Source organism: Pristis pectinata, chromosome 6 (assembly GCF_009764475.1).
Source record: "Pristis pectinata isolate sPriPec2 chromosome 6, sPriPec2.1.pri, whole genome shotgun sequence".
Lineage (NCBI taxonomy): Eukaryota > Metazoa > Chordata > Chondrichthyes > Rhinopristiformes > Pristidae > Pristis > Pristis pectinata.
Window position 1 is genome coordinate 6,535,442 of NC_067410.1, and position 23,074 is coordinate 6,558,515.

Here is a 23,074-nt window from a genome sequence, read left to right on the forward strand (position 1 = left end):
ACAGTAGCGTAGCGGTTAGCGCGACGCTATTATAGCGTCAGCGATCGGGATTCGATTCCCGTCGCTGTCTGTAAGGAGTTTGTACGTTCTCCCGTGTCTGCGTGGGTTTCCTCCGGGTGCTCTGGTTTCCTCCCACATTCCAAAGACATACGGGTAGGTTAATTTGGGTTTAAAACGGGCGGTGCGGACTCGTTGGGCCGGAAGGGCCTGTTACCACACTGTAAGTAAAATTTTTTTTAAAAATCTATTGGGTAAATGCAGGAGGTGGCAGGCAGCTGCTGTGGTCCTGGCACTGGATTCCAGGGAGTAACAGTTGGTGTGGAACCAGGAACTATCAATGCAAACTATTATAAAGCATGTTGCATTCTCCTGGCTGGTCTGCTAAATGGGACAAAATGAGACAGCACAATTCATGCTGCAACTGCACCATCTATTGGTGACCACATGGTGCTTCACCAGAACAAATTTTCATTCACGGGATGTGGATGGCAGTGGCAATGCCCAGCACTCATTGTCCATTCATAATTACCCCTCCACTAGGAAGGCAGTTAAGAGTCAACCACATTAAGGACTGCACAATTTCTTCTCTAAAGTGAACAAGATGATTTTAATGCCAATCTGGTCAGTTCATTAATGAGATTAGCTTTTTTGTTAATGTTTATTAGAATTGGTTTATTGTCACATGTACCGAGGTACAGTGAAAAACTTGTCTTGCATACTGTTCATAAAGATCAATTCATTACACAGTGCATTGAGGTAGTACAAGGTAAAACAATAACAGAATGCAGAATAAAGTGCAACAGTTACAGAGAAAGTGCAGTGCAGGCAGACAATAAGGTGCAAGCTCATAACGAGGTAGATTGTGAGGTCAAGAGTCCACTTTATTGTACTAGGAACCATTCAATAGTCTTGTAACAGCGGGATAGAAGCTGTATTGCCTGCAGTTATTTACTTAAATCTAAATTCCCCAACACCCACTGTGGAATTCAAACACGTCTCTAGATCAATGATAAAGAACTTTTTCTGCTTCTCCAGCAACTTAGCTATTATGCTACTGTACCCTATGAGGTCATTGTAGGGGAGGGGCCATTTGGGATATTTTCTTCCCTGACATCTAAAACGCAACACTGCTCTGTAAATATAGTTAACACGCCCAGTTTACTGCAATCAAAAAATAAAAAAAAACTGAGCTACATCTTAGCTCCTTGGAATATGGGGTTAAATGTCCCCACTTCTGTTGTGCAAATGTTCTGTAGTACAAGTTAATGCTGAATTTGTTATGGCCACAAAGTCAATCTGTACCCAGATTCAAGGGACCAGTTTTGACCACTAGATACCAACAAGAATGCCCATATTACTTATTTTCTTCTTCTAGAATATTTATTGAAGAATTACCCAATTTCTCAACTGAATATCTATGATGCCGGTGTTCCCCTACTATTTTTACATTTTAAGATGCAAAATACTGACCACCTGATTTTGTTGACCAACCCTTAGAACCCCAATTAAGTATCAGTGGGTAAGTCCTCTATTTTTAAGGGTTTCACTAAGTACAAATTTTCAAATTGCCATGGCTTCTAAAAGTTACCAACATTTAAAAAGAATGCCCACTTATGTAACATTCGATCATCAATGGCAAATGAGACCAATTTCAAATAAACTTTTTGGAATGTTAGTTGACAAGGGCAATCAAACTCTGTTTGACACTATATCTGGGGTTCTTCAACTGAGCAAGCAGATGGAAGCTTGATTTAAAGCTTATTCAAGATATAACAGCTCTGACAGTGCACCACTCTCTTGATACTGTGCTGGAGTGTTTGCCTAAATTAAAATCTTTGGATCAAGTCTCAACCTTCAGACTCTGGTACAAGAGTGCCACCTACTGCGATGGCTGGCAATGACAATGTAAAATTGTCCACAAGTCTCAACATCAGTCACAGGTTGTCAAACAACCCAACAATGGCTTGTTACATTTTGTGGTCACACCCTTTTGTCCCTTCAGGTAATATATACGCTTCTTGACAAATGCCTTATGAATTCCATTCTGTCTTTAAAACCATAACCAAAATACAACAAGCCTATAGGAAATAGGAACAGGAGTAGGTCAGTCAGCCTCCCAAGCCTGCTCTACCATTCAAGATCAAGGCTGGTCCAACTTTCCTTGTCCACCTTCTCTTCATTGATTTCCTCAATCTCAGCTTTAAATTTATTCAAGGATTCACAGCTTTCTGGGGCAAAGAATTCCAAAGACTCATAACCGTGAAAGAGAGGTTCTATTCTGTATTCCAGGGAATAAAAGTCTTACTTCTGCACCAGAGAAGCACTGAGGCAAATAGAGTGGCTGTGTTCAAGGAGAAGCCAGATGAACACACAAGGGTGAAAGGTACAGGATACATTAACAGAGTGACATGAAGTTAAGTGCAAGAGGATTCCAGCAAGACGAAAACCATTATCACATGACATGAAATTTGTTGTTATGCGGCAGCAGTACAGTGCAAAGACATAAAAATCTATAAATTACAAAAATAAATAAATAGTGCAAAAAAAAGGAATAATGAGGTAGTGTTCATGGACCATTCAGAAATCTGATGGGAGAGGGGAAGAAGCTATTCCAAAATGATTGAGTTTGGGTCTTCAGGCTCCTGTACCTCATCCCTGATGGTAGTAATGAGAAGAGGACATGTCCCAGATAGTGAGGGTCCGTAAAGATGGATGCCACCGCCTCTTGAAGATGTCCTTGATGGCAGGGAGGGTTGTGCCCGTGATGGAGCTGGCTGAGTCTGCAACCTTCTGCAGCCTCTTGCAATCTTGTGCATTGGAAGCTCCATACCAGGCTGTGATGCAACCAGTCAGAATGCACTGTACATTTATAGAAATTTGTAAGAGTCTTTGGTGACATACCAAATCTCCTCAAGCTCCTAACAAAGTAGAGCCGCTGGCAATGCCTTCTTCGTGATTGCATCAATGTGTCAGGCCCAAGATTATTCATCTGAGATGTTGACGCCCAGGAACTTGAAGCTGCTCACCCTTTCCACCGCTGACCCCTCAATGAGGACTGGTGTGTGTTCCCCCAAGTTCCCCTCCCTCAAGTCCACAAGTTCCTTGGTCTTGCTGACATTGAGTGCGCAGTTGTTACGACACCACTCAACCAGCCGGTCTACCTCACTCCTGTACACTGCCATCTGAGATTCTACCAACAACAGAGTGTCATTCTCAAATTTATAGATGGTGTTTGAGTCATGAGTGTAGAGAGAGAGTAGAGCAGTGGGCCAATCTTTGAGGTGCACCTGTGTTGATAATCTTGCTGACTATCTTCCTCGCTGACATCAGTTGAGTCAAATTGTCTGGTTCTGTCTATTGATTCTGTGCAATTACAAACCCCACAAAAACTTGTATATTTTAAGCTACAGGGAGGTTTTGGGAAAACATCACTATACCAATTATCACTCCATGTTTGGATTTCACCAGTGTACCACGAGGCAACAACAGATCTAGCAGCACATCATTGTGTCCCTTGTAAAGGAGCTCTCTGCTGTTAGATTAAATCCAATGGTATAAACGCCTGAATACAGCCGTAACCGAGTACTAGCATTTCTACCATCACCACTTTTACAAACAGAAGTTCTCCCAACCACAGAAACCGCTTTTCTTCTGTATTAAACCCCACCTTACATTTCAGCAAACCATATTAAAGCTTTCCAGCAATGACTGTACAGACTGATGATATCAGATGCAAATTCCTCAAAGGACTGAAAATGCCATTCAAACAACTTGTTCAAAATACCAACGTTTCTTTTCAAAATTATGAAGAGCAGCCCAACCTGGTTTATCAGGTACAGGATCTTGGTCAAAATGTGAGCACATTTCCGAGGATTGATTGGAGTTTCATTAAAAACGCGAGCCTAAAGAGAGAAAATAGCAAAAAAAAATAAGTGTTGTGCTATTTCATAAATAATCTTAACAAACTAAGAATTAGCACAGTAAATGCCAGAGATGAGAGAGGCCATGATACCAATGTAAAAGGACAAGTATATTACACCCAAGTGCAAGTTTTATTTTACTTTCCCCATCACCCCTCTAGAACAGAGGAAGCTGGAGGTGAGCACACAAATATTTTGAAGAAATTTGATGAGGTAGACGTGGAGGTATGAGAAGGGCAGGGGGAGGTGTGAGAAGGGCGGGGGGGGTGGGTGGAAGAGGGGAGGGAGGAGGAGGAGAGGGGTGATGATGGAGTCTATGAGGTGAACCATAAATCAAAAAAGTTATCAATAATCTCAGAGTCTTTGGAATCTAGAGATCACAGCCACAAAAAGCCATTGGCACACACTGCTTTATGGAAACAAGATGCATACAAGGTAGAAAAAGGTATGCTTATATAATATGAAGTTGAATGGGGGAAGGCTCCTGTGGAGCATAAACACTGATAAGGACAACTTGGGCTTCATAGCCTGTTCCATTTCTTCAAATTCTATGTAATTTAACATTACAGTTTGATACAACTGAATGGTTTACTATGCCATTTCAAAATGCAGTTAGAATCAATGGAAAAAATACAGTACTTTTCCTTCCAATGCATTAGTCAATCAGATTTTTATTTCTAAATGACACTTGTATAGTATTATGACCATTATTGGCATTAGCTTTTTGTTTAAATATTGTAGAACATTTAATTTACAATTTAAATTCCTCAGCTGCTACGATGATATTTGAACTCATATCCCCAGCTCATTAGTCCACTGACACTATAAATCCTCCACAGGATGTGCAGCAGCTCACCCTGGGTCTCTGTAATTGAATCAGCTGGTGGGTTCTTGCCACAAGTGAACCTCAACAACCATCTGTCTGCCATGTTCCTCTGTTTATTTTATCTCCTCCTGTCACTCCAATCAACCTCCACTGGGAAAGCCCCCGACAAATAACTGAACGAGAAGGCAAATGATTTGAAAGTCCTTGAGGATCAAGGATAACTTGCTTCCACCCCTATTCTGTGCATTCCAAAATGGAATCTATAGAATCTGCCGCAGGTGGGGCAGGAGGATGCGTAGTTTGGGACAGATAAGCCACAAACATTGAATGGCAGTGAAGGCCTGCGTGGCCAGGTAGCCTACTTCTGCTCCTGTTGTGATTCTCTCCCTTCTGCCATTTACACTGGATTTCTGTGTGCTCCTGATCAACAAACCTCAGGTTCTCAGTGCCAGACTAAATGCCCCTTCTCCACTTCGAGCAGTCATAGAGTCACAGAGCACTACAGCACAGAAACAGGCCCTTCAGCCCATCTAGTGCATGCCAACCTGGTCTTCTGCCTAGTCCCATCTACCTGCACCCGGACCACGTCCCTCCAAACGCCTCCCATCCACATACCTATCCAAACCTCTCTTAAGTGTTACAATTGAACCCACATCTACCACTTCTGCTGACAGCTCGCTCCGCACTCACACCGCCCTGAGTGAAGATGATCCCCCTCAGATTCCCCTTGTACATTTCACCTTTCACCCTAAACTTATGTCATCTCCCCTCATTCTCCTGCACTCCAGGGAATAAAGTCCTAACCTATTCAACCTTTCCCTGTAGCTCAGGTCCTCAAGTTCCAGCAACATCCGTGTAAATTTTCTCTGCACTCTTTCAAGCTTATTGATATCTTTCCTGTAGGTAGGTGACCAGAACCGCACACAATACTCTAAATCCGGCCTCACCGATGTCTTGTACACCTTCAACATAACGTCCCAACCCTTGTACTCAATGCCCTGATTTATGAAGGCCAAAGTGCCAAAAGCTATCTATGACCCTATCTAACAGTGACGCCACTTTCAAAGAACTATGGATCTGTATTCCAAGGTCCCTTTGTTCTATCTCACACCTCAGAGCCCGACCAGTCACTGTGCAAGTCTTACCTTGGTTTGTCCTCTCAAAGTGCAACACCTCGCACTTGTCTGCATTAAACTTCATGTGCCATTTTTCAGCCCATTTTCCTATCTGGTCAAGATCACACTTCAAGTTTTGACAGCCTTCCTCGTTGTCCACTACACCCCCAATCTTGGTGTCATCCACAAATTTGCTTATCCAGTTTATCACATTATCATCTAAATCATTAATACAGATGATAAACAACAACAGACCCAGCACCAATCCATGCAGCACACCACTAGCCAAGGCCTCCTGTCAAAGACAACCATCTACTACCACTCTGGCTTCTCCTGCTGAACCAATCTGAATCCAATTGGCTACCTCATCCTGAATGCCAAGCAACTTAACCTTCTGGACCAATCTCTCATGCGGGACTTCGTCAAAGACCTTGCTAAAGTCCATGTAGACAACATCCACCACCTTTCCGTCATCAACCTTCTTGGTAACCTCCTTGAAGAACTCTACAAGATTGATTAGACATGACCTACCACGCACAAAGCCACATTAACTATCCCTAATCAGGCTTTGTCTGTCCAAATACTTATATATCCTGTCCCTTAGAATACCTTCCAATAATTTACCCACGACTGACATCAGGCTCACCGGCCTATAATTTCCTGGCTTATTCTTAGAGCCTTTCTTGAACAACATTAACTATCCTCCAGTCCTCCGGCACCCCACCCGTGGGTGAGGACATTTTAAATATCTCTGCCAGGGCCCCTGCCATTTCTGCACTAGCCTCCCATGAGGTCTGAGGGGACACTGTCAGCCCCTGGGGATTTATCCACCTTCATTCGCCTCAAGACAACCAGCACCTCCTCTTCCGTAATCTGGATACGGTCCATGACCTCCCTACCCTTTTGCCTCAGTTCTACAGTCTCTGTGTCTGTCTCCAGAGTAAATACAGATGCAAGAAATTCATTTCAGATCTCCCCCATCTCTTTCAGCTCCATGCATAGATGACCATGCTGATCTTCAAGAGGACCAACTTTGTCCCTTGCTACCCTTTTGCTCTTAATATAGCTATAGAAACCCTTGGGATTCTCTTTCACCCTGTCTGCCAGAGCAACCTCTTGTCCTCTTTTTGCCCTCCTGATTTCTCTCTTAAGTGTTCTCTTGCATTTCTTATACTCCTCAAGCGCTTCCTTTGATCCTAACTGCCTATACCTGATATTTTTCTTCACTAGGGCCTCAATATCCCTCAATAACCAAGGTTCCTTAAACCCATTAGCCTTGCCTTTTATTCCAACGGGAACATACAGATTCTGTACTCTCAATATTTCACTTTTGAAAGCCTCCCATTTACCAAGCATCTCTTTGTCCAAAACAGCCTATCCCAATCCACACCTGCCAGATCCCTTCTGATGCCATCAAAATTGGCCTTACTCCAATTTAGATTCTCAACCCAAGGACCTGTCCTATCCTTCTCCAGAATTATTTTGAAACTAATGGAATTATGATCACCAGATCCAAAGCATTCCCTTACACACACTTCTATCACCTGCCCAGTTTCATTCCCCAAGAGGAGATCCAGTATCACGCTCTCTCTAGTTGGGACCTCTACATATTGACTGAAGAAACTTTCCTGAACATATTTGACAAACTCTATCCCATTTAATCCCTTTACAGTATGGGAGTCCCAGACAATATGTGGCAAGTTAAAATCACCTATTATCACAACCTTATTTTTCTTGCAACTGTCTGCTATCTCTCTACAAATTTGTTCCTTTAAATCCTGCTGACTATTGGGAGCTCTATAATATAGTCCCGTTAATGTGGCCATCTCTTTCTTATTCCTCAGTTCCACCAATATTGCCTCAGTAGATGAGCCCTCCAGTATGTCCTCTCTGAGCACTGCCATGACATTTTCCCTGATGAGTAATGCACCCCTCCCCCTTTAATACATCCCTATCACGTCTAAAACACCACAACCCCGGAACATTTAACTGCCAGTCCTGCCCCTCCTGCAACCAAGTCTAATGGCTACAACATCATAATTCCATGTGCCGATCCATGCTCTAAGTTCATCTGCCTTACCTACAATACTCCTCGCGTTGAAATAGATGAACCTCAGAACATTAGTCCCACCATGCTCATCAACGTGTCAATTTCTGATTTTGCTTGTAGGCTTAACATCTACTTTCCCCACAGCCACTCCACTTGCTGCCCTGCCACTCTGATTCCCATCCCCTGCAACTCTAGTTTAACCACCCCCCCCACCCCAGAGCAGCACTAGCAAACCTTCCCTCAAGGATATTGGTCCCCCTCCAGTCCAGATGTAAACCGTCCCGTTTCTACAGGTCCCATCTGCCCCAGAAGAGAGCCCAATGATCCAAAAATCTGAAGCCCTCCCTCCTGCACCACCTCATTAGTCACGTGTTAAACGGCACTTATCTTCCTGTGGGCCTGGGTCAAGGCCCAGTCCTGGGCCAGAGATCCCAGGAGTCAGTGACATGGCATATTTTCATGAAGACCTTCAGCACATACTTGAATCCATTCCGCTCTCCACCTGCTAATTTTAAGAATAGAGAGCCCTTTGCAGAAGTCTGGTGGCGGGCATGCAAATAATGTGCCTTGCCCCAAGGAACAGAGTAAATGTAATTGGGATTTCAGCACTGGGATGTTGGTCTGGGAGAGGATGTAGACCTTAGTTCACTTATCCTGCCAGTGGGTATGTGGATAGAGCATTAGCAATGGCTTTCCAATGCTTTGAAGTGCCTGCTGTAGCTAGTCCAAGTCACGGAAGCCCACAGGAGGGCAGCAATCACAGCTACCCAATGCTCTGCACTGAGTTCAAGGTCTTAATCTTCAAACCACTCTTTGCCTCGGACAGAAGAGATAAGATATGTGGTGCAATGCGATCTTCACTTATTATCATCCATTCACATATGACCTTCTAACACCATTGACCCTAGCAGGATTAGCTGCTGATGTTGGTAACATTGCTAGAATGTTGGAAGGTTCATAACAGTATTCGTGATTGACTGGACTACCAAACTCTCAAAATCCTACCTTTTCCCACTTCGGTTGCCTCTCCTCCCCTGAAGCATCAGGGTAGGACATTCACAGTCAATGGTAGTGCCCTGGGGAGTGTTGCAGAACTAAGGGGTCTAGGAGTATAAGTACATTGTTCCCTGAAAGTGGTATCGCAGGCAGACAGGATGGTGAAGGCACGTTGGCCTTCATCAGTCAGGGTATTAATAAGTACAGAAGTTGGCACGTTATGTTGCAGTTGTATAAGACGTTGTTGAGGCCGCATTTGAAATATCGTGTTCAGTTTTGGTCACCATGCTATAGAAAAGATGTCATTAAGCTGGAAAGAGTGCAGAGGAGATTTACAAGGATGTTGCCGGGATTCGAGGGACTGAGTCCTGGAGAAAGGTTAGCAGGTTGGGACGGTCTTCATTGGAGCGTAGGAGAATGGGGGATGTTCTTAGAGGTATATAAAATCATGAGGGCATAGATAGGGTCAATGCACACAATCTCCTCCCCCCCAAGGTTGGGAAATCAAGACCTAGATGGCATAGGTTTATGGTGAGAAGGGAGAAATTTAATAGGAACCTGAGGGGCAACTTTTATACCCAGAGTGTGTTCAGTATATGGAATGAGCTGCTAGAGAAAGTGGTTGAAGCAGGTACAATAACAACATTTAAAGGCTACTTGGACAGGTACATGGATAGGAAAGGTTTAGAGGGATACGGGCCAAACACAGGCAAGTAGAACTAGCTTATGGAAGAGTGGTAACACTTGCGGTCTGCCCCAGCACATTCTCAGCAACGCAAGAAGACGTATTTCACTGTGTGTTTCGATGTACGTGTGACTAATAAATAAATATCTTATCTTAGAAGGGAATCTTGGACCAGTTGGGCTGAAGGGCCCATTTCCATGCTGTATGACTCTATCACTGTCTAGTGACCTATCATGGCAAGACTAGCTGGTCCAAATTTAGAGTGCAGGGACTGGAAAAGTGATGTACATCAAGATCAATGCTTACCTCCTGCAGTACAGCACTCTTCTCCAAATGCTGAAATGGATTTGAGCCCCCACCTGGAAAAGGAAGTGGGAAGATACAAAAACCATCATGACATAGCATACAGAAATAAGCCAACAACACACAACAGCAGAGCATCAAAAATATCCCAGATACTCTACAGGAATAAATAACTAATTAGATCAGGTTCCAGGAAACATTTAAAATTATGAATCTGATGACAGTTTCCATTGTGGGGCAAATGGATCCTATGTACAAGAATCATCAAAAGATTCAGCTGGAGGTACAAGACAGCAAAGATATAACTGCACAGGGAATTTGGGATAATTTCTTATATTTAACATCTGATGGCATGGCAGCCAAATCAAAACAACAAGGGTGGAATGAGGCGAGAGAAGGAAAAAAGGCAAGATGGTACACCATTTGTTTACTTAGAAGGTGGAAATGGAAGGCCAGGGTGCACCACAATCTGGGCCGAGATTAGGAGCTTACCAACACTAGGGTTGGGTATCAGCTGCAGATGTGATGGAGTCAAGAATGGAATCGGCCAGTTTGTAGAGGTGGAAATGAGCATTTCAATAGTGAATGGGATGTGAAGTTTAAAGCTCTACTTAGGGTCAGGTAGAGCAGCCAGGCTTCACAGGACACAGGAGAGAATAGGGTCAACGGTGGGACAGAATAAACATTGTTATCACTCAGGCGGAGAAATTCATGTCTCACCTGTGCCTTGCTGTCAGACAGGAAATTTACTGCTTCACTGCTGAATAAATTGTAAACGAAAATACCAAATTCTGTTGGTACAAGTATCTTGAGACATTGCAGAGGGTTCCTCTGCCACACCATCTCACAAAACAGTCCCCTTCCTCAAAATACGTAGGACTGTGTGCTGGTTCTATTCATAGCCACAAAATCATCTGTAATAGGTTCTCCTCCCGGACCCACACAAGAATTTTCCAAAGAAATCCAACCCTATGCTCTAGTATTTCTGATCTGCAAGTTGTCCCTTGGCCACATTTCTTGGGATCACATCACAACTGTGTGGGGCCGTATGTCACATGTTTTGTTCAGCAATCCTCTGAAACATCTTAGGATATTTTAGTACATTAAAGTCAATATATAAAAGTAAGATCTGTTGTTGTGATCTCCTGTATTTAGCTCTTCAGACTGGGCTGTAAACCAAAATCTATTTGGAATTTTGTCTGGCATAACATTCCCTAAATGTTTACAGTGATCAAAGATGAACAGTGTCCAAGCATAGAGACAATTTGCATAAATTACTCAACAATCTGCACCATGAACCAACAGGTTGGATCTGATTCTATTGGCAGCACCTGACTCTGCCATTCCTACCTCACCCTAAGATACAAGATGCCTTTAAGGGAAGAGACAAGAGTCATTGTAGCTTTACAATTTTTTGGGCTTAACCAAAATTTCATCTGAATGAATTTACATTTAAATTAGGACAAAAACACTAGAAAAACTTCAAGACACTTTACACTCCCCATTACAGTAACTGAAACAAAACCAAGGCTAACAGAAAGATTAGCTGAGGGGTAGGGTCAGTAGGACACAGAGACAGAAACACAAAATCAGAAGGCTGGACTACAAACAGCTATGGTTGCTAGCCATTTTAACTCTCCTTCCCATTCCCACTCTAACACGTCTGTCCTCGTCCTCCTCTACTGCCAGAGTGAGGCTAAGCGCAAGCGAGAGGAACACTTCATATTCCACCTGGATCTACAACCCAATAGTGTGAATATTGAATCCTCCAACTTCTGGTAAGCTGCTCCCTCTGTCCCTTTTCTCTCTCCTCCTGATCTACTTAGTTCTTCCTAAACTCACCCAACCCCCCCATCACTGTTTCTTTCCCCTGCTTCACCCTCTCCATCTTCTGCTTGCCCAAACACACCTCTCACATTCCCCTCCCCCACTATTCCCATCTGCCCTCCCCTCCTCCATCCCTTGATTCCATGCTTCATCTTCCTCTCCTATCAGATTATCAATCCGTTCTCACTTCCACCTCTCACCTCCCAGCTTCTGGCACTATTCCCACTCTCCCCTATTGCCTATCACCCCTCCTCATCTGGATGCACCCATCATCCGCTAGGTCTTGCTCCACCCCTTTATACTGGCTATCGTCCCTCTCTCTCTCAGTCCAGATGAAGGGCCTCGACTCAAAATACTGAGTCCATTTCTCTGCATAGATACTGCCTGACCTGCTGAGTTCCTTCATCTTATGCATGTTGCTTCAGATTCCAGCATCTGCAGTCTCGTGTCCCTCAAGCAGCTATAGTTGTCAGTGTAATGTCAAACTGCAAGAGGTATCCTTTGTTCAGATGGATCATTAACCAAGGTTGTCTTGCTCCACCTGCTCTGTCAGGTGGACACAAAAGATTTCATGGTACTATTCCAAAGAAGAGCAGGGCTACATTTATTACAGGAGAAGGTCATCTTCCATGAACAAAATATCTGTTGTGTTCAAATTGACTGCTGCATTTCCTATAATGCAAGAGTAATTTCATTTGTTGTGAAGCGCTAGGGACATCCCGAGGCCATGGAAGGCTGTATCCAAATGTATGTCTACTTTTCCACGCAGCCTAACTCACAAAAGCTACTTCTGGTGATCCCAAATTAGATTACACTTCTCAGTCCAATCAGTAATCCATTATTGCTTCTTGGTTACTTTTTCTGCAGTATTATTGCTAACTGCACTTACTTATTGTGGAAAAGTAATCACCCTGGCCATCACTCCACACAGGTATTTATCTTTTACCTGTTGAGTGTCTCATGAGGGTTTGCTCACTGGACAATTCTGTGCTGACCTCACACAATGTGCGATCCAATACCAGAGGGCGTGCATTTAAGGTGAGAGGGGGTAGGTTCAGAACAGACGTGAGGGGTACTTTTTTTTTAAAACTGAGAGAGTGGTGGATGCCTGGAATACGTTGCCTGATAGGGCAGTGGAGGCAAATTCATTTGGGGCTTTTAAGAGGGGCTTGGATGGGCAAATGAATGAGGGGAAAAGAGATATGAGCATTCTGGAGGTAGGAGGGAATAGCTATGTTGGCACAACACAGTGGGCCGAAGGGCCTGTTCTGTGCCGTACTGTTCTACATTCTAATGTACCCAGCATTTCTTGAGACAACACATTATCCACATTATTATGGCAAAGATTTTACTTCTTGGCTGTGGGTTTCAATCATCTCCACACTATGACGAGAGAAATGGGGCAAGGCCATAGACTCTCACTCCTATCCCAGCATTTGAGACCCAAGTTGGCTATGGTAGAATGGAAACTACATTGCATGTATGACCAAAGAAAAGTAACAGCTAATATTTAAAGAATTAATACACAGTTCATAACAAATATGTTGGGTTTAAGGCACAAAACCCAAGAGGAAAAGTAGTCCAACCCTGTATCGAGTGAAGATAAAGCTATTACTAGATTGAAGGAAAAGGCTTACAGTACTTGGAAGGCTGGAACATATGGGATCCAGGGTGAGCTAGCCAACTGGATACAAAGTTGACTTGGTGGTAAGAGACACAGAGGGTGATAGTGGAGAGTATTTCCTTCCCCACCCCCCACCCCAGATTGATGACCTGTGACCAACGGTGTGCCGCAGGGATCAGTGCTCGGTCCCCTGTTGTTGGTCATACATATTAATTATTTGGACATGAATGAAAAAGGCACAATGAGCAAGTTTGCAGATGACACCAAAATTGGTGGCATAGTGGACAGTGAAGAAGGTCATCTACAGTTACAACAGGATATTGATCACTGGGAAAACGGGCGGAAGAACAGTGGATGGAACTTAACTCAGACACATGCAAAATGATGCATTTTGGGAAGTTAAACCAGGCCAGGACAAGCACAGTAAATGACAGGGCTCTGGGGAGTGTTGTTGAACAGCGAGACCTTGGGGTACAAGTACATAGTTACCTGAAAGTGGCGACACAGGTAGACAGGGTGGTGAAGGTGGTGTATGGCCTGCTGGCCTTCATCAGCCATGGCACTGAGTACAAGAGATGGGACAACACGTTATGGTTGTACAAAATGTTGGTAAGACTGCACATGGGAGTATTGTGTGCCGTTCTGGTTGCCTCGCTATAGGAAGGATGTGATTAAGCTAGATAGGGTGCAGAAAAGATTCACAAGGATATTGTCTGGATTGGACGGCTTGAGTTATAAGAGAAGATTCGATAGGCTGGCACTGTTTTCCCTGAAGTGAAGGAGGCCGAGGGACGACCTTATAGAGGTTTATAAAATCATGAGGGCTTTAGATCAGGTGGATGGTCAGTCTTTTTCCCAGGGTAGGGGAGTCTGAAACTAAAGGGCACAGGTTTAAAGTGAGAGGGGAAAAATTTATAGGGGACCTGAGAGACAAGGTTCTCACATGGAGGATGGTGAGTATATACAATGAGCTGCTAGAGGAAGCTACAGAGTAGTGTACAATTACAACATTTAAAAGACATTTGGACAGGTACATGGATAGAAAAGGTTTAGAAGGAGAAGGGCCACATGCAGGCTAATGGGATTAGCTCAGGAAGGCATCTTGGTTGGCATGGACTAGTTGGGCTGAAGGGCCCATTTCTGTGCTGTATAACTGTATGATTCTATTGCCAAAAAGAGCATTTCTTAAATATTGGAAAAAAATTCAAAATTCAGCAAAGTACCACCAAGACATTGACAAATGAAAATAGAACAGTAACTAATTCACTGAGAAAAATGAAACCGCATTTCCTCGACTGCAAGAGTAATTTCAGCTGTTGTGAAGTGCGAGGGACACCCCGAGGCCATGGAAGGCTGTATCCAAGTGTACGTCTACTTTTCCATGCAGCCTAACTCACAAAAGCTACTTCTGGTGAACTGATTGTTATCTTCCAAAATTCAATGATTCTCAACAGCTCCCACAGATTGGAAGGTATCAAATGTAACCCCACTATTTAAGAAAGGGAGGAGAAAGAGAACAGAGAACTACAGACCAATCAGCTTGACATCAGGCAGAAAGGAAAACGCAAGAAGAAATTGGCAACAGGGCATTTAGAAAAGAACAAAAGAACTGGGCAGTCAACGTGGGTTTACGAAAATGCATTCAGGATTGACAAAGCATCTTTTGTGTGGTTGTAACCAGCAGAATAGATAAGCAGGAAGCAGAGGATGTTGCGCATGTGGATTCTCATAAGGTCTTTGTCGAGATGCCGCATGAGGTTATTTAATAGATCATAACATCTGTGATTGGACATATGGACATGAATTGAGAAATAGTTAATCAATGAATGAACAACTGCAGGAACAAGTCTTTTTCAGGATGGAAGGCTGTAACTGGTAGGATGCTGAAGGGATCAGTGCTGGGGCCACAGTTGTTCACAATCTATTTCAGTAATATGAATGTGAGGACCAAGTATGTTGATAATAAGAATCTGTGGCACTGCAAGGAGGAAAGTTGAAACATTTTAGGGGAAAAAGGACAGGTTACATGAGTGGGTGACAACATGGCAAATGGAATATAAATGAGGAATGATGTGAAGACATCCACTTAGGTAGGAAAATTAGAAGTGTAGAGTATTTTTTTAAATGATAATAGATTGGAAAGTGTTCGTGCTCAGAGACCTGTGTGTCCTTATACATGAAACAGTGAAAATTAACACCCAAGTGCAGCAAGTGATTAAGGAGGCAGCCTTTACTGCAAGAAAATTTGACATCTTACTCATGTTATAAAGGGCCAAATTGAGACAACAGATACCAATATCCAAGATAAAGCTGCATTTGTGGGAGTGCAGCAAAGGTTCACCAGATAAATTCCTGGGAAGATGGTTTTGTCCAATGAAGAGTCGTTAAGCAAATTGGGCATACATATAGCAGAGTTTGGAAGAATGACAGGTGATGCCGCATTAAAAATAAATAAATGTATGTTTCAAAGAAAGACCTTGACAGTGTAGATGTAGGAATGATGTTTCAATAACAGGATATCTGGAACCAGGGGTCAGCCATTCAACACTAAAGCTCAAAGCAATTACTTCATCCTGTGGATGTGGAGGCTCAGTCACTGAGTATATTCAAGAAAGATATTGATAGATTTCTGGATATTAAGAGAATCAAGGGACAAGGTAATACATGAACTTCCTCGAGGTAAAAGAACTGCTATGATTGAATGAAAAGTGGAGCAGGCATGAAAGGCCAAATAGCCAACTCCTGCTTTGATTTCTCATTTTCTTATTTAATAAGGTATTAGACACATGTACATCGAAACAAGCAGTGAAATGCATCTTTTTTTGGCGTAGAGTGTTCTGGGAGCACTCCTTATCCTGAAGTTCCAGGAATCGCAACACCAATTTCAGTAAACTCTCCTTCCAATGTATCAAAATAGTCACAGTACTCCGGATGTTGTGTAACCAGGGCTTTCTGCAGCTGAAGCATAAATTTTGCCCCTCTAAACTTCAGTGCCCAAGAGAGAAAATACAGAATTCCATAGAGCTCAGTAAGATCATAAGCTGGTGATGTAAAGGACATATTGGTAATACTGCACAGACTGGTTAGTGGGAGGGGAAAATATCTCAAAAGCTGGAAGCAATAATCTATCAAAAACATCAAACTATCTTATTTTTTGAAAAAAGTGCACAGACAGACTTGTACATTTCCACCACTATTTTTTAAACTATGTAAATATCTTATTTGCAAAGCCAAAACAGAGAAGCACTCTCATATCTGCCACATTCTAGACTGGAGCATATAATTAGGTGCATTCTGGAGGAAGGACAGTATCAAGCTTATTAAGGTAGGTTAAGTGGCCATTGTAAATTGCTCCTAGTGTGTAGATAAGTAATAGAATCCGTTGGGAGGTTGGATGGTGGGGGGTGTTAAACAGCAGAATCAGTGTAAATTGGTGCTTGATACTTGACAAGGGCTTGTTTCCATCCTGTATGATGGTATCCTACTTATCCTGCCAGATGGGTATTAAAGATCCTTGGGCTTCAGAAAAGTTCACCCAGTGCCCAGGCTGACATTTTTCCCTCAACTGTAAACCTAACACAGATGATCTGGTCATTAGAGAGACAAAGGACTGCATATGTTGACCTGCTTAGTTCCTCCAGCATCATAGTGTTTTTGATCTGGTCATTTACTGGCGACCCTCGCATTACGGGTTTTGCATTCCCAGAAAACCATCCATATCACAATCTTGTGTAATGCAAAGTCACATCATCTGCACGTGCGCCAAGAAATGTGAGCTGAAAATAAAATAAAAATTGATACACAAATTTCGTGAGAGCAAATTTTTATTCTGTATCCCAGAATTTTTGGTAGTGATTTGTGAATTCCATAATGGCAAATTTCCATTAACAGAACTGCTATAATGCGGGTTACCTGTATTTCATTGTTGTTTATGGAATCTCACTATACACAAATAAACTGCAGTTCAAAGTGCTTAAATGTCTGTAAAGTGCTTGGAGGCATCCTGAGATAACAAAAGTTTGTGTATAAATAGGAGTTTTCTTTTAGTAAACATGAAAATATTCAAAAATGAAATCACAAGATCACAAGGGAGCAGAAGTAGACCATTCGGCCCATCGAGTCTGCTCCAAAGAAAAGGAAAAAAGAAAAAGATGATAAATTGGGGCGGGGGGGGGGGGGGGGGGGGGGGGGGGGTGCAAAAAATAACCTAACCTAATGAATTACGGAGTTTTAACATATGAAAACCTACATACATGTTATGGAAAGTGCAAAAGGTGTCACACAATGTTAAATTTTGAAATAGAACACAATCAAATGACAGCTTAAAGCTAAACTTTTGCCATTCAAATCATTTACCAATTCTCCACTGAACTGAAGATTAACTTAAAAAATATCAAATTTTGATTGTTTTCCAGAACATTAACAGACTTTCATCAGGTGATGCTGAAACAAAGCTAGGTGTCATGTAGATTAGAGACAGGAATGGGCCAAGGAGAGATTCTTAGGGAACACCAGAGGTGATACTGCACCTGTGAGAAGGGAAGCCATTGGTGGCGAATGTCTGCTACCACAAGGTAAATAGGAATGGAACTATACAAGTGGAGTTCCACCCAGCTGGACGACAGCATAGACAAGCATTAGAAGAAGATTATGTGGTCAAGTGTGTAGTGAGAAGAACAAGGATAGTTCTGATGATAGATAATCAGCTTGAAATCTTAACTCAGTTTCTCTCTCTGCAGATGCTGCCTGTTCCAGTATTCCCAGTACTTCAGAAATTATAGATTACCTTTGTCACAATCACATGGATTAGGGTTAGGGTCAGGGTCAAGAATGTCATTAATAATACTGACCAGAGACATTTGAGTATTGAGGTAAGACCATAAACCTAACTGTAAGGATTCAATAAAGATGTTGGGGTAAGACGAGCATGGACTTGTATGACTGCAACTGAAAAGCAAAGGGAAAATCAATAGGACAGTATTTTGCAAGAATGAAAGGGATTTTTTTTATTATTCAGCAGGATGTAGATTTTAAGGGGGGAAGCGACTCAGGAGGGAGAACTAGGGACATTATCAGCTGTCAGGAACAGTTAAGTGGTCAGTAGTCATCTGGACTGGATGAAGATGAAGGATCTCAACCTGAAATGTCCAGTCCATTTCCCTCCACAACTGCTAGCTGACCCACTGAGTTCCTCCAGCATCTTGTATTTTGCCCCAAATTCCAGGGTCTGCAGACACTTGTCTCTCTCTCTGGAGATGCTGCCTGACCTGCTGAATATTTCCAGCATTTTCATTGTAGTTCAGATCACCTCCTTTACAGTGAACTTTGCTTTTGAAAAAAAAAGTTTAGATTTTTGTTTCCTGAAAGTAGTGATTAAAATTCCTCATTTGGCTTTCGGGACCAGCAAAGGGAAAAAACCAGAAACCTTGAATCAGTGATTCCAGACTCACTGCCATTCTGGTAAATTGGTTTATTATTGTCACATGTACCGAGGTACAGTGAAAAACTGTTTTGCATGCCATCCATACAGATCATTTCATCACATCAGTGCATTGAGGTAGCACAAGGGAAAAGCAGTAACAGAATGTAGAGTGTTACAGTTACAGAGAAAGTGCAGTACAGGCAGGCAGGCAATAAGGTGAAAAGCCATAACGAGGTAGATTGTGAGGTCAAGAGTACTAGGGAACTGTTCAATAGTCTTATAACAGCGGGATAGAAGCTGTCCTTGAGCCTGGTGGTATGTGCTTTCAGGCTTTTGTATCTTTTGCCTGATTGGGGGCGGGTGGAGGGGAGAAGAGAGAATGTCTGGAGTGGGTGCAGTCTTTGATTATGCAAATCTATTGGCATTGGTATATTATTGTCACTTGTACCGAGGTACAGTGAAAAACTTATCTTGCAAACCGATTGTACGGGTCAATTCATTACACAGTGCAGTTACGTTGAGTTAGTACAGAGTGCGTTGAGGTAGTACAGGTAAAAGCAGTAACAGTACAGAGTAAAGTGTCACAGCTACAGAGGAAGTGCGGTGCAATAAGGTGCGAGGTCACAACAAGGTAGATCAACAAAAACAGAGTTCAACTATAATCACATTCCCATCGTTGTTTCACCCTCACAGCCTTCAGCAGGGACTCAACCCTCACTCACTCACTCACCTACCCACAGGCCCTGGTCCACAGGCTGCTGCTGCCATAGCAACCACCGGAGCCCCCATCCCACCCACCCTCCATGCGGGGCCGTGACTCACCAGACTCCTCGTCCTTCTTGTCGAACTTCTTCAGCATCTTTGCGAGCCCCGGGTGAAACCCCCCCCGGCGGACTACCGAGATAGACGGCCGCACGAACTCTCCCCACACCTTCCCGGCCCCGCTCGGCCTGCAGCTCCCGCTTCCGGCCGCCGCACTTTCACTTCCTGCCAACCAGTCACATCGACACGTCACCGCCCGCCCGTTCGCGCCCACTGCGCATGCCCGACACCCCGGGGCGGGGAGGCGGGGGAGGCGGGGGGAGAACGATCGGTAATCTACGCATGCGCGGCGTTGAAGCCGGCGGGTCGGAGCACTGCGCATGCGTTGGAGTCCCGCCGCTGGCCGATGCTCTGAGCATGCGCGGTCTGGAGTTGGGAATTGGGGTTTATAGTTTTCAACTGATTCATAAATAAAAGCTCCAAGAACAGTTGTGGTATCTAGTTTGCAAAGTTTTAAAATACCATAGGGCTCAATGGGAATTGCTTTTGCCTGTGAGAGTCCCAAATACTCCTGAATATTCACTAACATTCCCATCACTGGGTCACCCTCCATTAACATCCATTGACTCAGCCACATTGACTCAGGTCACTGGGTATCCTGCCACAAGTGGCTCAGCTTCCTTACACCCTGAAGCCACCGAACGCCAGGAAAAGTTCACTCGTGTGATAGATAAGTGAGGGCAGTTGAAGAGAGAGGAAAAAGAAAACATTTGTTTCACGGTCACTATTCAAACTTTTCTTTACCTGTACTATTTGCACTACTACTCCAAACTTCCTCATCACTCAGGATAAACAATTTTGTCCAGTATCTTGATTTAAAATGCAAGCTACTTTCAAAGGCAATCTCTCATTTGTGAACATTTAAACTTAATTATTATCTGCATTATATTATTAAATGATATTTTAATGATATTCTGTCTTTATGATATGTTAAATGATTATTAAAAATTAATAATAAAACCCTAACAATTACTAATAAGATGATAACTAAGAACAACAACAACTTGCATTTAAGTGGTAACTTTTAAAATAGTGACCCAAAGCAAGGTATTTCTCAAGCGTTTAATTAGGCAAATAATGATCAGAGAGACAGAAGCAGACTTTAGAGCAGGGAACATAACGAGTGCATGGAGCCAAACAAGATAAGACAGAAGACCTCATCGCACTTAAACTGCCTGGATGTGCACTTGAAAAGCCGTGACCTGCAGGGTTTATGGACGTTAGTGCTGGAAGACAGAATTAGGTGCATAACCTTTTCTTCAACTGGGATAGACATGATGGGTGAATGGCCTCCGTCTGCGTTGTAGTTTTTTTTATGGCTCTTCGATTTGACACGAAAACTGCTAACGTTCAGCAGGTCTCATCACCCTCTGAACAAATATCCTGTTGTATGTTCTGCCATGTATGTAAATCTTTTCAAGATTTTATAACAACAATAATGTACAGGGGTTCTGGACAGTAATAAGAGTCTAATTTAACAATATAACTCTGTTTAACTAGGCACCTCTTACTTGGTGTGACCCTTTTAATGGTCATTGGGCAGTTTGAAACCCTGTGACTATATCTGCTAAGATTTGATTGCAAGTATGAAAAATTGACAGGTTCTCAAGTCACGACGCCAAGTGCACGCAGTGGAAAAACTGTTCCGGCTGCTTAATATGGGCTAAATGACCTGTTTCTGTTCTTTAAAATGCCACATAATTCTACATAATTATTACCTGACACCAAAAGTTGGTGTTTGATCACACTATGCCCACTTTACTTTCCCTCACCTGTCAAATCTGACAACTTTAAAACTGGTATATTCAGGGAATAAAGAAAGAATTATCTTAATGTTGTGCGCAAATTGTCTTCTGGGTTTAGTCACATTACAATAATGTAAAAGAAAGTACTTAACTGGGCACTCAATGCTTTGGGCCCGCCAAAATCCCTATAGAAACTACTGGGCACTATTTTTTCCAAACCCAATACCTATTCCTGTGCAGATTCAAACAGGAACAACTAGAGAGAACATGGGATGGTAACTGGGTGAGATCTTTTTTCCCGCAACTTGCCCAACTTGCTTGTTTGGAACAGGAAATTGGTCTAGTATCTACCTTGTCCAGTTTAGCAGTGAATTCACCTTTTACACCTCTAGAAAAGAATAAGTGCTCTTCAAAATAATTAAAGCAGAGAAAGGAATCATTAGTGCATAGAATGAAACCATTTATCTCAATTTCATCATTGTAATCCTTGGGTAATTTAGCCACTCTCTGTTAACAATCAGTTCATTAATCTTATTTTAATGCAATGTTAAGCTCCTTTTGTTTCAATCCACCCAGAGATTGTAAAGGAGAAAGTTTCTTTTGCACCATATTTTAGAAATGGCTAGCAACCAATGAAATGTCTCTTCGTCTAAGGCAATGTGTGAAGCCTGCAAGACACTATCAAACTATTGGTTACTTACCATGGTCGTGGTCATCATCAAAGTACATTGTTGTCGTCCGACAGGACTTCAGGAGTACGCTTGTTACGTGCGATCAACCTTTCAGCACCTGCCGTTGCATTCGTGTACAGAAACAGCAGCACTTTGACCCCTGGGTGTTAATGTTAGATCAGCAATACAGGTGAGGGAGGAAGGTGTTAAGGTAAAACGGCACTAGAGGCAATCGTGTTAAAAGGGCACTGCCTCCTCTACTTAGTGGGGTCCAGTCCCACACTGGTTGTGCTTATTATGGAACTATGACCAAGGTTGCGACAGGATCTTAGGAGCATTGGAATTTGCAGCATTGGAGGCCATTTGGCTAAACTGTCACTCATTGTGGTAAAGGAATGGTTTGATATTTGATCATAGGGACTAGGTCATTATTAACAAGAACTTGATGCTGACCCTGTGTGACACAACCAAATAACCCACCAGCACCTCCTAGAAGCTCCCCGATGGTTTCAAGCAGGAAATCAAAGGAGGAAAATCACTGTGCCAAAAAATAAATGAAGCATTTTGTCCAAGATTTGGCTTAGAACTGGTTTTCTTTTGTCTGTCAGGGCATGCAAAGTTTTAAAAAGAACAGCCTAACTCAGTTGCCATACCAAGCCATGATGCATCTGGATAGGAATCTTTCTATGGTTCATCTATAAAGATTGGTGAGGGTCAAAGGGGACGTGCCAATTTTCCTTTAGCCTTCTCAAACAAAAATTCATGCACGTAAAGAGAAACTAGGACAGGTGGCCCTACATTTGGTGAAAGAAATAGTTTTCAAAGAATGTCTTAAAGGAGAAGAGAGGAAATGGGACTAGCCTGGTAGGCACTACGGTCGGCATGGACGAGTTGGGCTGAAGGGCCTGTCTCCGTGCTGTATTACTCTATGACTCCAATATACTGCCATGTAAATCATTTGATTTTGTCTGAAATGAGAGAGTAAACAACACAGGCATATTGTCTGGATTTCACTCAGATCATAGAATCATTCCCTCAGATCATAGAATGAGGCCATTCAACCCATTG

The 23,074-nt window shown here is 42.8% G+C and overlaps 1 protein-coding gene across 1 annotated transcript in view; it reads right to left on the minus strand.

Moving 5' to 3' along the window:
* The window catches only part of LOC127571096 (coatomer subunit gamma-1), a 66,292-nt gene extending 46,522 nt beyond the window's left edge, over positions 1–19,770 (minus strand). The window contains exons 1-3 of the mRNA XM_052017155.1: positions 19,591–19,770; positions 9,899–9,951; positions 3,822–3,902 (exon numbers count right to left, since the gene is read on the minus strand). Coding sequence (XP_051873115.1) covers positions 3,822–3,902; positions 9,899–9,951; positions 19,591–19,627 — 171 coding nt within the window. The 5' untranslated portion in view covers positions 19,628–19,770. The remainder of the gene's footprint in view (positions 1–3,821; positions 3,903–9,898; positions 9,952–19,590) is intronic.
* Between the last annotated feature and the right edge of the window lie 3,304 nt (positions 19,771–23,074).